At 46.3% G+C, this 15449-nt stretch overlaps 2 protein-coding genes across 2 annotated transcripts in view; both read right to left on the minus strand.

The window, feature by feature from the left end:
* The window catches only part of nxn (nucleoredoxin), a 29774-nt gene extending 18795 nt beyond the window's left edge, over positions 1-10979 (minus strand). Inside the window, exon 1 of the mRNA XM_061828386.1 lies at positions 10437-10979. Within this exon, the coding sequence (XP_061684370.1) occupies positions 10437-10745 (309 nt within the window). The 5' untranslated portion in view covers positions 10746-10979. The remainder of the gene's footprint in view (positions 1-10436) is intronic.
* A 1588-nt stretch (positions 10980-12567) lies between these two features.
* txndc17 (thioredoxin domain containing 17) lies at positions 12568-15373 on the minus strand. Its single transcript, XM_061827195.1, has 4 exons — positions 15229-15373; positions 15046-15127; positions 13219-13294; positions 12568-13142 (listed from the first exon to the last, which is right to left on the minus strand). The coding sequence occupies exons 1-4, from the start codon at positions 15371-15373 to the stop codon at positions 13074-13076; spliced, it is 372 nt and encodes a 123-aa protein (XP_061683179.1). The 3' UTR covers positions 12568-13073.
* Positions 15374-15449: the final 76 nt, after the last annotated feature.

Raw genomic sequence — 15449 nt, forward strand, 5'->3', positions numbered from 1 at the left:
GTATACTAGACAGGTGGGGGACAATAAAGACATACGCATAGCCCCCCCCCCCCCCCCCCCCGAAGCCTTTTTCAAACAAAAAGACGTGAACGTGATCACAATTGCGGACGTATTAGAGTGTCACCGTGAAAAGAGAAAACTGGGCCAATAAAAAGCGGACGGCGCAGATGTTTGAAAGGCTCTCGAGGACGTTCGGCAACAAGGAAGTTGACCTTGTTTGATTCGAGATTTGATCCGGTTGCGACAAAATTCCAACTTAGTAGACTGCGGCCGAGTTTTGAGTCACTGCGAGCGGGTACGGGATGGCCGTTGAGTTTTGACGACTCGCCGCAAAAGCGGACGCGCACGAGCAAGAAGCTCCACCCGGTCTCGGGGCCGCTGAATGAATTTGCTTCGCTTCTCGCGGGTCAACGACGACAACACGGTCGAGCGACGGGTGTAAAGAGCTGGAAGTAAAAAAGAGGGGAGTAAAGAGGATTAGGAGGGCCCGGCACTGAAAGGGGTAAATGGGGGGGTCGGGGGGGGGGGGGGCACTGAGAAAAGAGCGCAAGAGTGAAAAATGCACCGCAGATAGAAACACGCACAACAACCGACACACAAAGAAAAGCAACAGGCTTGGCAAATCTGTCCGTGTCGCCAGCACACTTTCGGAGTGTTGCCGAGTGTGGAAAAGGAATATGAGAAGAGAGGTTTTCCGTCCGGGGGGGGCCTCGGAATGCTCCAAACCACGCCAACGACAAAGCCAAATCTCCGAGTACGATTCCTCTCAAAGGTTGGCACTGAAGGCCGCCGAGTATATCTTGACGTGCTTTGGTCAACCCAAAACTTGTTGAGAACTGGGGGGCAGCAAAATCAGCGTTTATGGTCATTTCATATTGGACAGACAGTATAGGGGGCATTCCTTATTGCACTCTGCACGTGAAACCAAAATGGAACCCCCCCCCCCCCCGCCCTCCAACAAAAAAATAATCTCAAAAGTAAACTTCAGAGATTGACTGAAGACTCACAAGTAGCACTGCAGTCTGGCTGCTGTACCGTCATACCCGCATCTTAGTTATCATCTTTCATGAAATATGGTTATGATGGATGTTTGCAACAAAGCACAACCCGACCCCCCCCCCCCAAAAAAAAAAAAAAAATCTGTAAAAACAAGTGTACAGATGTAATTATTTCCATATAAACCTCAAACTTTAAATCGGGATTGCAATATTGCCACAATTGATTTTATTTTCAAGTAATTATCATCATCATTGGTCCCTCTCGAATTATGATTTGCATCATTACCTCCTTCCCCCTCATCATCTATATTGATGTACTTCTCATTCAGCCCCCCCATGCACTCATAAATGTATGCTCATTTGTTTTGTTTTTTTTGTATCCCACTGTAATGAGTTATGGTTCTGCATTACTTTTAAAAATATGTATTTGAAGAAATCCATCCCGTGTTGACTTTCTTGCTCCTTCCACTTGACCCAAAAAAATAAAAGCAAATTGAGCGTGAAACGTCCGCGTTATGGCAGAGGCTCACCAATGTCACGACGATACATATTTAATTCACAGGTCGTCTTAAACACGATCGGCGCGGCGGCTGCGTAGTCGCTCTTTGGCCGCCTCTGCCGAATGACGAGAGAGACGTGAAAATGCCAGAAAAATTGATGGCAACATGAACCACGTTTGTTTGGCGAAGAGGGAAAAAAGATCGCCGTCTCTTCCTGATATGGGAAATGGAAAAGTTTCACATTCTCTCTGATTTTATAAAAAGCAAATGTCCAAATTTAGCGCTTTGCAATTATTTGCACAGAGAAAGAGAGAGAAAAAAAAAAAAGAGAGGACAGCTGCAGCCCAATTTTGCGAATTGAACAAACGGGCATGTGGCGGCAATCGCATGTGGCGTCCGCTTCCAGCTGCTCGCCGCGACTCAGTTGCCGGTCGGTCGGTCGGCTCGGCCGCGTGCCGACGGCGCTAAATTGCGCCTGCGGTCGTCGCCGACGCTCCGCAGCGGACAAAACGGAGCGACTGAAGATATGTATGTGAAAGGAGGACGAAGGGGGGAACAATTGAACAAGTGTGAAGAAAAACAAAAGTACAACAAATTTGATGAAACTTGATGTTGGTGCTACAAAACAAACACGGCACCAGATGTACAATCCGTCATATCAAATTTCATCCACGCCTAAAAAAAAAGTGAATCCGTTTGTGTACATAACAATTTTAAGTCAAACCTGTATGAACAGAATCTTCTGTTACGAAAATTATTTTCATCCAGATGGTAATAAATTGTCATCAATTCAAATCCGGCAAAATAGTTCTGAGGTGACGAAACAAACTAAATCGACTAATATTTTGCATTTTTCACTTTTGAGCTACAGGTGTGTAGCAAAAATGATGATCAAGATTACATTGAAAAGTATCGTTTGAAGCTCCAGACCAAATGTCGTCTGTTTAAAAATGTCTTTAATATCATCATCTGCATCCATTTTAAAAGTGAGCAAACCATCATTCAAATCTGTAAAATTTAAAGAACGTACGATCGGTTATGATGGATTTCGCTCCTGATTATGAAGACTTTTTAGTCTACAATCAAAGCATCCAAATAAGTCCTCAACTTTATCATGCCAAAAAATGTGTTTCCCAAAATAATCTAAATTTGATTTGAAATTCACATTTTATGAGTATGGTTAAAAAAAAAAAAAAGAGCAAATGAGGAAGCATAATATATGTAAAGCATACGCATGTGACAGTAACATTGAGGTATAGTCCAATTATAAAAATGATTTTTGTGATCCAGTTTTTTTTTGTCATCATATAAACAAATATGTACTGGTCCTGGTAATACGGACCACATTGAAAACAAGTCCAAAGTTGAAAAAAAAAAAAAAAAAAACATATTCAGGGTGCCCATAATTATTAAATTATTCTTAATCTACACTTTGTTTTCACAAATCAATTTGCAATTCCCACATCAAAAGTTAATCATTTCATACTTTCCTCGGACAAAGTTCACTTTTTGACTGATGCTGGTCCAAAACAAACATGAAAGCTGCAAATGGGGCCATAAAAGAATCTCCATCTTTTTCATCTTTGACTCCCAGACGACTCCAAAAAAGTCAAAAGATTCCGCCACGCGATTCGTATCTCGTTCAGCCCGATTAAAAATATGACGTTTGGCCTTGGAGATTGGAAGGCAACTCAAGTCAAGCGTCCCCCGGGTGGAGAAAAACAAAACAAAAACATCGACGTTTGGCAGACGAGTTCTGGAGAACCGACCGGACGGTTAGCGGCAGCCAATACCGGAGCAAAGCGCGACAGCGGATTGATCATGTTGCCGTCTAATCTCGCACTAAACTCATTTTTGGCTCCTGCCGAGCCATCATATTTACTTTGGCCGGGAAACGTGAAAAATATGGATTGCGACGTGGTCCCGTTTCTTGACAGTCTGACGCCATCAGGTCGGACCCGCAAGACGACGACGACGTGGTTGTCTTTTTCCTCCACCGCGCGACAAAGAAAGCGATGAAAACCATTTCCGAGTTTTGCGTCGGCTTGACCGCCAAACTGATGAAACGCAAGACGTGGACGACGTGCGCAGGCCATATCGCAGTGTCCTATTTTTTTGGAATTCTTTTTTTTTTTTTTTTTTGTTTTGTTTGACAGAGGTAGCATATGGAAAGCCATTTAAGCATTTGTTCGATATCCCCTTCAGGGCCGTGTACTAGTACACTCTGTATCCTCATTAGCATGACAATTTAGCGCACTAGTAGAAAGACGGTTTAACCAGTCATGTTTTCTTCCCCCCCCCCCCCCCCAAATTCCAATATGACATTATTTGGCACTAGTACTATCAGAACAACTACGCGGGGTATTTAGAAAAAAATATCCAACCCTGATCAAATGCAACATTTTTGTGGTATTAAAAAAAAAAAAACGAGACCAAGACAAATCTACAAGAGCTGAACTCTGTTTGGGGTGCATCAGCGGCACTATTAAAATTCAGAACACGTCGGCAGTTATGAACGCATGTCCACACTTGCGCAAGCACATGAGGAGTTATTTTTGCTTTCCTGTTCTGTTGTATTAATTATGGAACAAGTTTTATTTATCTTGGTCTCATTTATTTTGAAACATCACCAAAACCTTGACTTAGTATAGCTAACGTACATGCTACTAGCAAGGCAAAATGCGCACTAATTTACAACTACTATTGACAAAATGTAGTTTACATGTGGTGCTTCACCAGTGCTACTAGTAGCGCATATTTTACACGTCAGCGAGTGTGAAACTAAGTCAGAAGTCAGCAAATTGACGGGGTGACTTCAGCCACATCCTGCATCAAAACCTTGCAGTACAAACAGTAGAAGTCGGGGGGGGGGGGGGGGGGGACATCTGAGCTTCCGGGGCTTCCGTTAAAAACCTCTCAAAAATGATTTGTGGCAAATGTGTCGCACACAAAGCACTAAAAATCACAAGCTTTTTGGCATTTTAAAATCTCATCAGAAAAAAAAAAAAAAGCATACGTAAATAAAGTCGGTTCGGTGCACGTTTTCCCTTCAAAGAGGGCAGCTACACAATGTTGTTTGTGCTCAGAAGTTTTGTTTTTTCGTCGCGCCAAGCTATCCAAACAGCTCACGAATATTTTCTGCATCGACCATTTAATTTCCGGCCTACAAACCGCGACTTTTTTCACACGCTTTCCACCCAGCGACTTATGTGGTGATGTGGCTTATTTGCGCATTTTTTCTAACGGAGACCAGTGGAATATATGTGCCGAGGAAGTGACTTTTGCCGGCCCTGTTAGCACCGCACTAGCATTGGCGCTGCGATCGCATGTTGCTGCTGTGTTACTGCCATGTCTCAGTGGCTTTTACAGGTATGTTTTTTTTTTTTTTTTTTAAACGGTGCTGTTAGCAATGTGGCAGTATTAGCAGCCCGCTAGCATTAGCACCATGCTAGCGTGTTGCTGCTGCGTCTCAGTGATTTAGGTATGCTGTTATTTTAACCGGCCCTGTTAACGCTGTGCTACCGTGTTGCAACTGTTTTTTTTTTTTTTTACTGGTATGTTTTTTTTTCTTTTTACCAGCCGTGTTTGTGCTACTGCGTTGTTGCTACGTTAAGCTGAGCTAAGGTATTAAAACTATGAAAACTCTTTCTGTGTACCGTCCTTCTTTGTAAATATCTCGCGTTTCAATGTGGGCACTTGCGGCTTTTACACGGCTCTGTCGTATGTATGTATGTATGTATGTACCAAATGGTATTTCCTTGACAAATGTGAGGCTCGTAATCAGGTGCGGGAATGACGATAAGTACATTTCAGTCTCTGCTTAAATGCGACTTGGGACGGGAGAGGGGGGCTTCGCGGCCGACGTGTCGGGGGGGCTGCCGCCTGTCGGCATTTGCCCGACTTCCGCCAACAGATGCCGTCGGGACGCGGGGCGACATTCCTCAAATGAAACATTTCCACCCCGTTAATCGACTTTCTTCCCGCGCATGAACGCATTTGGCCGCGATTCAGTTCGCCAAGCACGGCCGACGACGTCACCACCCAAGTTATCATCGGCACGGTTATGACCGTCAGAGCAGAAGCGCACACCCGCCGGTACCGGCGCCGCTCAGCTGGCGAGCGCCATCGAGGCCGCGCCACGGAATTATCTTTTGAATATTTCCACGTGCTGTATTTATTCCAACGAAGCAATATCATCAATCACTTACACGGGGACTTTTTCATAAAGTAGTTTCCGCTGGATTATTGTGAGTGGTGCAAGGTGCTGGTCCTTACGAACAACTGCGATGATCAAAAGTGCACTCATCCATTGATCGTACGGAATATGGCATCGTGCGACTCAGCAGACTCGTAAACGCTGTGTGCGTGTGTGTCATTTCTCTTTGTGGAAGCGCCATCTCTAATTGGCCGGATGCTCGTGCGCGTGTGCGCGACTCCCAAGTCGTCCGCCGCCGCCGCCGCCCCTCCCGACCGGCTTAAGACGCTGAAAGCCTTTCATGCAACATGGCCGCCTCCCGGCGATTAGCCCCCCTCGACGAGGTGGTGGAGGAGCCCCCGGCGGGGGGTCCCGCTCCTGGGATTTGACAGCCATTTACCCCACTCCAAATCTTTCATTGCGGCGTCATTTGGGATGTACTGCACACGCGTCGCTGGGGATCGCAACTTTTTTGGCCTTACTTCTTGTGGTTGTGTTGATTTCTTCTGTGCCATCGTAACGGTTATGAATAGCTCGCGGGAAAAGAAAGTCCAAGTAGTGCATCAAATTCTACGACGTGTACTTTGCGCTCAACCGCGTGCCCGCGATTTATTTACTCATTCCAGACCTGCAGTTTATTTCTGTTGTGCACAGTCGTGATTGTGATGAACAACTGCCGAGCGGCGTACTGCATTCACTAGGAATATATTTATATATTTTTTTTTTAATTTTAATTATTATTATTATTAATTCTGTTGCGCACGGCAGCACTTTTTTAACGGTAGAGTGATGAGTGGATCCATCGCATTGATTCAATGACACCTCAGCCCGCCATCTGAAAAATCATCTGGACTTCTTGTGAGCATTTTTACACGTGTGTACTTACAGTTGCTCACAGACGACATACACAGCCGTACGTTATGATGCTGATGGCGCACACGCACGCGCTAATGTGGAAAACGCCCACTGGGGAAATTTGCACGGATCCATTTCGGCGCTGCAAAGGTGTCGGTTAATATCCGGGAACGTGGCTACAGAAGAATCAGAATCAGAATCAGCTTTACTGGCCAAGTGTGTAAAAACACACAAGGACATTTTTCAGACGCAAGATACACAAGATGACAAATACTCTTTTGACGATGCGCATCGACATGTGAATGCAGTCCCCACAGCGTTTGCGTGGGGGTGGATGCGGTTATTAAAACGAGAACGAAGAGTCCAAAGGCCGTGATGAGATTTTCCCTTGCCGGATTATGACGACATGAAAAGGAACTACATTGACGCGCAGTGGCACTTCGCCCGCCTTGAGCCCCCATCCCGGGAGCGCCGTGAGGGCACCACGCGAGCCCTCGATTGGTCGTCCCGCCACCGGGACTCGAACGAGAGCCGCTTTCTCTTGAAAGTGCCAAGTGCAGCAGCCGTGGCTCTCCATTGATTCAGACGTTACAAAATCCACAGCTGGCCATCGCAGCCGTCGACTGACACGCGAGCTACTTTCGACTTCGGCCAAACTTTGCCGCCACGCGCAATGATCAACAGCTCCAAATGGTTGCAATTTCGTCTCACTCCGCTGTCTATCATATCCATATCCATTTTCTTTTCTCCGGCTTATCCGAGGTCGGGTCCTCTTCCGAGCCACTTCATCCGGCTCTGCCGGGGGGGGGGTTTCTCCCACGGACCCTCGAGGGTCCTGACAAGGGTGTAGACCTGGTCCACCGTTCCATGGTCAAAGCAAAAACCAAAAACTGCTACTCCTGCATCCGAGATTCAACTCCTCAACGGACCCTCCTCCCCAGCACCCGTAAAGAGAGCTGACCAGAGAGGCTGAGGCGTGTGATCCCCGTGTAGCTGAAACCCAGCCTCTGGTCCCTCTTCTCAACAAGGGGGACCACCTCCCCAGTTTGCCAATCCAGGGGCACGGTCCCCGATGTTCCCACAACGCCGCAGCGGCGCGCCAACCGGGACAGCCCGACGACATCCGGAGGAACCTCTTCCGCCCCCGCGGCCTCGTCACCGAGGAGCTTTTTCGCCACCTCACTGATCTCGACCCCAGAGAGAGGCGAGCCCACTCAGAGACCCCAGACTCTGCTCCCTCACGGGAAGGCCTGTCGGTGGGATTGAGGTGATATTCCGGATCACAAAGTCCCGAGTCGAGGACAGCAGCGACCCATCCCCACTTATACGCAGAGTTTTTTTTTTTTTTTTTTGGGGGGGGGATCTGCTTCTGATGAACCAGAACTTCCTCAAATCCGTCGAGAAGTCTTTCCTCCACGGCCTCACCAAACCCCTCCCACGTCCGTGTCTTTGCCTCGGCAACCGCCAAAGCTGCATCTTGCTTGGCCAGCCGGTACCAATCAGCGGCCTCGTGAGTCCCACGGGCCAAAACGACCTCTCCTTCAGCTGGACGACGGGCTCGGGGGATTGACAGGGGCCGAGCACCTTAGCAACGGACTCAGACTGAATGTCCCCAGCGTGCCCCAAGAACATCAGCAAAAGTTCTGTCAGAGGTGTGAGTTGAAACAGAACAGGGAACCCTCACAATACACTTGGTCTGCCTCGCATATGTGGTTGGAATTTGGAAGACTATTTGGACTTTGAAAGGGCCCTCAAAATGGTTAAAACGACCCCCCCCCCCCACACACACACACACACACACACACCACTGAGAAAAAAATGGACTCAGTGTTCTTTCCACAACATTAAAAAAAAAAAAAAAAAAAAAACAAAGGCACGGTTTCTTGAGCCCTTTTTGTGGCTCTCCTCTCATTCGCGTCTACCGAGTTTCACGTTGCCAAGTGCCAGTTTACTGTTTATGCCTTGTAAAATGATGGTTTGCAATCGATTTAATTCAGTAGTTGTGCTTTACTGCATGTAAACGTACGGAATGACTCATGTTTCCCGGAGATGGAAGGCCTGGATGAACAACCCCTGATAACCTTCCGGGGGGGGGGGGGGGGGAGATAGCCGGGGCCGGCCCGGCCCGCAGCAGGAAGACGAGCTACAGCGTGAGATTGGAAAAGGGATGGGGGGGGGGGGGGGGCGGGCAAGAGGCTGGGCGGTGGTGTACACAATAGAAGATAAATTGCTGCGCTAGAGCTGAGCCGAAGAAAACAGAAAGACTCTGGCGGGGGGCCGGAGGTCGTCACGTGACCGCCGACGGGTTCGCTCGGCAGCACGCGCCAGTTTTATCACGCTAAATTGCAAAGAAACAACAACAATTCACATGAACAACTTCGTTACACTCACAAAAGTAAAAAAAAAAAGTATATTTTGACCTTCAAAAATAAAATTCTGATGGCAGCTTAATGAACACCATTTTGTTTAGAAAGTTGATTAAAAATCTCAATTACATTAATTAAAAATAATAATATTGGAGTAAAAAAATAAGACAAACAAATCACACATCTAAAATTAACTCTCCATCCAACAGTCAAGCAATGGATTTTTTTTAATTTTCATTTAAATATTGTTAAATTATGCACAAAAAAATAGAATCTTGATGTGAGCCTCAGGGAGGAATTTCATTTTCTATCTAAAAACATAAAATATTCAGTATATTTTTAAATTTCCATACGATAGTCACCTAAAGTCATTTCAAATTATGTATACGTGAGGTTTTTTTTTTCATTTTATTTTAAAGGTGTGGTATTTATACTGCAAGGAGAACCAAAAAACTGCACACAAAGCAAAATCGCAGCGCTTAGATAAAGATAAAGTACAATACATTGAAAATATTGTGCATGATGGGCGCGGATGACGGGATGAAAATTGATGCATCGCATGCTGACTGCCACGTGAATACAACAAAAGGAAAGTTACAAAAAAAATGAGACACGCAGCCGTTGGAAACGGAACGACATCCTCCCACAAAAGCTCCTCTGTGGATATTTGCCACAAATTCGACAACAATGGCGGTGTCGGGACCACAGGACGGTTTCCGAGCCCGACAACAACAACGCAACAGCTTTGCAGTGATTTGGGACTTCCTCAAAAGCCGTCGCTATTCAACCACACGCACACAAATATTATATTATATTATATATATATATTCACACAATACACACACTTCCTGTCAGTAACACTTGCACCGAATGTGAGAAAGGACAACTGAAGTAGTCGATTTCTTTGCTATAAATGTCTAGCAAATACTGTAGACAAAATAAAGTAGTGTTTATCATTTTGTGCCCCCCTTCAATTAATAATTGCTCCAAGGTAAACATTTTGTACAGGCCTGCCGCCTCAATGCCTTTGAGCAATGAGGATGGCCTTCCTTTCGTTTCTTTGTTGCTGCTACTGGACTTTACACTTTTTGGACATAATAGAATAAAAGAAAGAAAAATGTAATTGCACAGTGTTTTCATGACTTTCATGTTCACATTGTTTGAATTATAATATTCTCAAAAGAATATTATAACAAAACAAGTACTCGTTGACAACCACGGGAGTAACTAAACACCACACAAATTAGATTAATTGGATGATAAATACACATCATCGCTTTGTAATAATATTATACGGGCGTTTTACAGAATACGTATGAATTTGGCACATCCTAATTATTGTCCATTGTGACGTGCCTGTCATTTGAGTTGAATGAATTTGTCATTTGGGCTCGATAAATGAACAAAATGAAAGAGCTCTCAAGTGTTTCATTTTGACTAATTTTGTATTTGACGAGCCGGAAAGAAGAAGAAGAAGAAGAAGAAAAGAGGAAAAGAGCGATTTTACGAAGCCACTCGGTACCTTTTTGTGTCTGTCTTTGAAGGGCAAGGCGGGCCAGGGCATCTCCTGCAGAAAGTCGCGCCATTGCTTCTGCTCCTGGTCCGAGGAGACGAACACCACCTCGAGCCGGTCGCGGTGCTCCGACGTGGTCTTGAAGCGGCCGTAGAAGTCGCACAGGCTGCCGTTGAACTGGCGGCACGGCGCGTTCAGGCCGCAGCCGAAGAACAAGCCGAGCAGCGACACGCGCTCGCCCAGCGCCCGCACGTCCACTTCGGCTTTCTCGCGGTCGACGAGCCGCTCCCCGAGCACGCTCAGCAGAAGCTCCGACATCTCGTCTCCCGAGGCCGACGATGGCTCCTGCCTAACTCCCTTCCCTCCTTCCCTCGGTCGGCCGCGAGTTTAGCTTTCGGGGTGAGCTCCTGCGGGGCCCCCCTGCGAGCGAGGCGTCGCGGTGTGTCTCCCCCACCCGAGAGTCCTCGTCCGCGGCCACCGTGCGCAGGAATGTGCCGCACGCAAAATGCGCCTCGCCGCTTCTGGTGTGGGGGTCGGTCGATACCGATGTATCGATATCCCCTCGCCTCTGATTATTAGAATCAATACGACGTTCATTTTCGCTTTTCAATGGCGTGCAAATATATTTGTCTTCAATTTAGACACGCAAGCGTGGAGCTGATCGTGACTACATTGTCAACGTTCCGACAGTGGACTGCAATGTCAATGCACTGATTTTTCAAGACAACTTATTCACCTTTTATTTCTTTCCATAATTCAGTTTATTCGGTCACAGGAATGTATTGCACCTTTCTGTTCGCGTGAAGCCAATTCTCTCCTTGGATATCGATACCCTGTCACCTCGCTGAGGTTTCAATCCATACTTTGAAACGACGGAGTCGATAACGTCAGTCCGTCCATTGTCTGAGCTGCCTATCCTCACAAGGGCGGCGGAAGCGCCGGAGCCTATCCCGGCCACCTTCAGGCGGGAAGCGGGGTACGCCTTGGCAGACAGAAACCAGCGACTCTTTCTGGCCTTTCCGGGTCGTCAATGAATGCGTGGAAAGCGGAGTGCCCACCCGGAGAAAAGCCACGCGGGGGGGGGGGGGGGACACACGTTAACTCCACACAGGCGGGGCCGGGATTTGAATTCCTTCACCGTCCCGCCTAGTCAACAACATTTCATTTCAATTTGAATTCCTGAAAATGTATTCATTTTTTTTTCTTTTTTTTTTTTTTTACCAACTTTAGTGAAAATAACGTATTGTGCATTATTGGTAGGCTGGCGATCTGCCAGGTTGAGAGAGATCTCGAGGAAGGCCAAAGAGGTTTTGTCCTTGTACAGAGGAAAGACTTGAGGCCCCTTGGGGTAAAAAAGAGGAGGACGCAGGACGCAGCCGTGGTGAACATGACCAGGAAAATGCAAACCTCATCAAAACCTTGGCAGCTAGTATCGTCTTCATTTTCATGGCACATTTCGAGTCCATTTCAACTCTGGAATTGTACTTCATTGATTATTATTCAGTTGGTTTTCCTATGCGCGCTTTGAAAAGGTATTGGTATCTGTATCGATGCGGCTGGCAGTATCGCGCACAACTTGGACGCACAGCTGCGGCTGCGCGTCTCTTCCTTCCTCACAACACTTCCCGTCACGTGCTCCTTCATAATAAAAGCGCCTCACACCGCGTACGTCTACATTTGCAGTACATTGTGGACCTTAACAGCAGGCACTGACGTTATTTTCGCGTCATCTGCGTCAAAGTCAAAATATGCACGACGTACAACGCCGTGTTTATGCTTCAACGCTGACGGTACGGCGCCACGATGATAGGGCGCCATCTGGTGTTCACTCGTGAAACACGCGGCGTTTTCCACCTCACAGGTCATTTATTGAATTCATCCACCCGTCCATTTTCTTAGCCGCTTATCCTCACAAAGGTCGCGGGGAGTGCCGGAGCCTTATCCCAGCGGTCAACGGGCAGGGGGAGGAGGAGGAGGGGGGGGGCACACCCTGAACTGGTCGCCAGCCAATCGCAGGTTACGTAGAGACAATCACACCTTGGGGCAATTTAGAGTGTCCAATGAACGTTGCATGTTTTTAGGATTGTGGGAGGGAACCGGAGTGCCCACCCGGAGAAAAGCCACGCAGGCACGGGGAGAACATGCAAAAAAGAAAGAGAAAAATCACAAAGGGCTCTTTCCACCGTCATTTATCGTTATGTTCATAAATAATGACAAATGTATTGCACATTATTGACTTTTTCCGTGATTTCAACACAATTTGTGTAATTCTGACAAATTTATTGAACATGAATGAATACATAGTTTCGCTAATTTGTTTATTCTCGAGTCGACGGCGTTTTTTTTGTATTTTTATGTTAGTATTTCATCACATTCAAATGTCAGGGAAAATTATGTGAAAGTATAATGCTAGTGTACCTCACCTTTACGTGATATATTATTTTTCAAATGACTTTCCAGTGGGCAAATCCATATTGATGTCCACTGAAGTCTTGTTTTTCATTCGGAGGAGACGACGCGTCACGCGTGAGTTGATTGACCCAAAAAAAAAAAAAAAAAAAACCCAACAGACGATGTCTAAAAAGAAGCGCTCGGATTCGTTGATTGGGCGGACGGAAGGAAGAAGCGGCTGACGTCGTGCGTCTCTCAGTCTTCCGTGAACATCATCCTCAGCAGGTCCTCTTTGAAGCATTCCTCCTCCACCAGCTTTTGAGGCTGCAACATCACCACAAAGACGTGACGCGACGCGACGACGGCGTGGTCATTCTTTTTGGCGTGCGCGTGTTCTTACGGTGCCCCATCGCAGCAGGGTGGGCACGCCGGTCAGCTTCAGGGTGGTCCTGAACTCGTTGCTCGGGTCCTTCCAACTGCACGGAAAACAAGGCGGAGCCATTACTCAACAAACGACAACCAGATTCAACGACAGCTTTTTTTGCCCTCGACCAATCAACTCCTTGAACTCAAAACCGCCGAACAGAACAACACTGCAATGGAATATTACGCATATTGTGCATTGATTTATTTTTAGCAATAAATGTACCTTGATGTTTTTAGCGAAGATGTTCTCTGATTTTTTATTCTATTTTATTGCACAGCATATGATGCCATTAAAGGCTTCTGATTTGATTTGATTTAAAAAGCCCACTCTGATGTTTCACACCTGACTTTGAATCCTTTGCGTCGTCGTACTCGGGCGGCTCCAACTACCGGACGCAAATTCAATGTGTTTTTTTGACGTACTTGGCAAAATAAAGATGATTGGGATTATTCAACCCATCAGAGACTGAAAACACACTATTGCTAATAATACAGGTTTGGTACCCCCCCCCCCGCTTATCCTCACGAGGGTCGCGGGTGGGCTGGTGCCTATCCCAAATGACTCTGAGCAAGAGGCGGGGCACACCCAGAACTGGTCGCCAGTCAATCGCTGCCTAACGAAGGTTTGAAACCCAGATACGAAAGCCTTGCTCTGACTTGACAGTCTGTCTTAAAATCCGACAGATATTCGAATTTGAAACCCTCACCTCGGGTGAAAAGATCAACTTTAAAATGTGAAAATGAAATAGTAAGAGAATTGAAACCACCACAAAGCAATTCGGCACGAAACCCAATTTGAAGCCCTCACGCGGTTTTAAAGCCTCAATTTGAAACCGTAAAGTGGTCTTGAAATCATACTTTCAAAGCCAGACCTCGGCTTCAAACGCTAACTACTTTTGAAATCTTAAAGGTTTGAATCCTTATTTTTGAAACAGTTTCTGAATCGCTTCTTCTTTGGTCTGACTTTTCGTAGCAGGGCAGCACGAAAAACTCCTTGTGCGTTTTCACACGCTTGGCCATTAAAGCTGATTCTGGTTCTTTGAGTCGCTAAAACTTACGTGAAACACGCATCAGTCATTTCATAATTATTGTCTCCAACAAGGCAGCACGGTGGCTCGGCTGGAAAAGCGTCAGCCTCACGGTTCTGAGGACTCGGGCTCAATCCCAGCCCTCCCTGTGTGGACTTTGCATGTTCTCCCCGTGCCTGCGTGGCTTTTCTCCGGGTGGGCACTCCGCTTTCCTCCCACATCCCCAAAACACGAAACATAAATTGGACACTAGTCTAAATTGTCCCGTCGATGTTATTGTGCATGCGGCTGTTGTCTGTCTCCACGTGCCCTGCGATTGGCTGGCGACCAGTTCAGGGTGGACCGGCGGGGTCCTGCCCGTTGACAGCTGGGATAGGCCCTGACCCTGGTGAGGATAAGCGGTTAAGAAAATGGATGGATGGATGTCTCCAACAAGATGTCATCGTGTTCTTTTTCTGTATACTTGATCAAAACCATCTGTTTTTAAGAATTTCAAATATTCCATAATCACATCTGTATTACAATCCTCTTCCTCACTATGGCAAAACAATTCCCCAAAATTCAAAAGAAAAAAATTTGAACATACAGCAGCTTTTTTTTTTTTTTTTTTTTTTTAGGCTGGAGCATTTGATTACAGCAACTAAAACAAAGTATCAATATTTTCACTTTTGCGTGTCTGTAAAAAAATGAAAAAATATATATTTTAAACGGATTTGAGGATATTGAGGAAAAATGTATTGAGAATGAAAAAAAAAAAAACAAAATACACTGACTAGTTCCTTTCACCGACTTGACAGTAGATGAAGACCGAGCCCTGGGGGAGGACGCCCATTGCCCCTTTTAAAATTGGCTCAGCTGCAGGAGAAAATAGAAAACAGTCCATTCAAAAAGTGAGCCGAACTTTGCACCAAACACAATAGTGAAATGTTCAAAATGCCCCTGGAATCAAACTTTACCTCGGTCACAGTCTGGACACCAGCTCTTGCCCTGCTCATCTTTGTCGCCACAGAAGTAAGCAAAAATGTCCTTTCCCTTCCTTTCTTCCACAGCCTTGCGGAATTCGCCGTAGCCGCGCACGTCCACTTGTTCGTACCGGGCCATGCTACGCTTGGGGTGTGGAAAAACAATCCGCTTCAGTGCCGCGACCCTGGTGAGGATAAGCGGCGTGGAAAACGGA

Source organism: Syngnathoides biaculeatus, chromosome 8, assembly GCF_019802595.1.
Source record: "Syngnathoides biaculeatus isolate LvHL_M chromosome 8, ASM1980259v1, whole genome shotgun sequence".
NCBI classification, from domain to species: domain Eukaryota; kingdom Metazoa; phylum Chordata; class Actinopteri; order Syngnathiformes; family Syngnathidae; genus Syngnathoides; species Syngnathoides biaculeatus.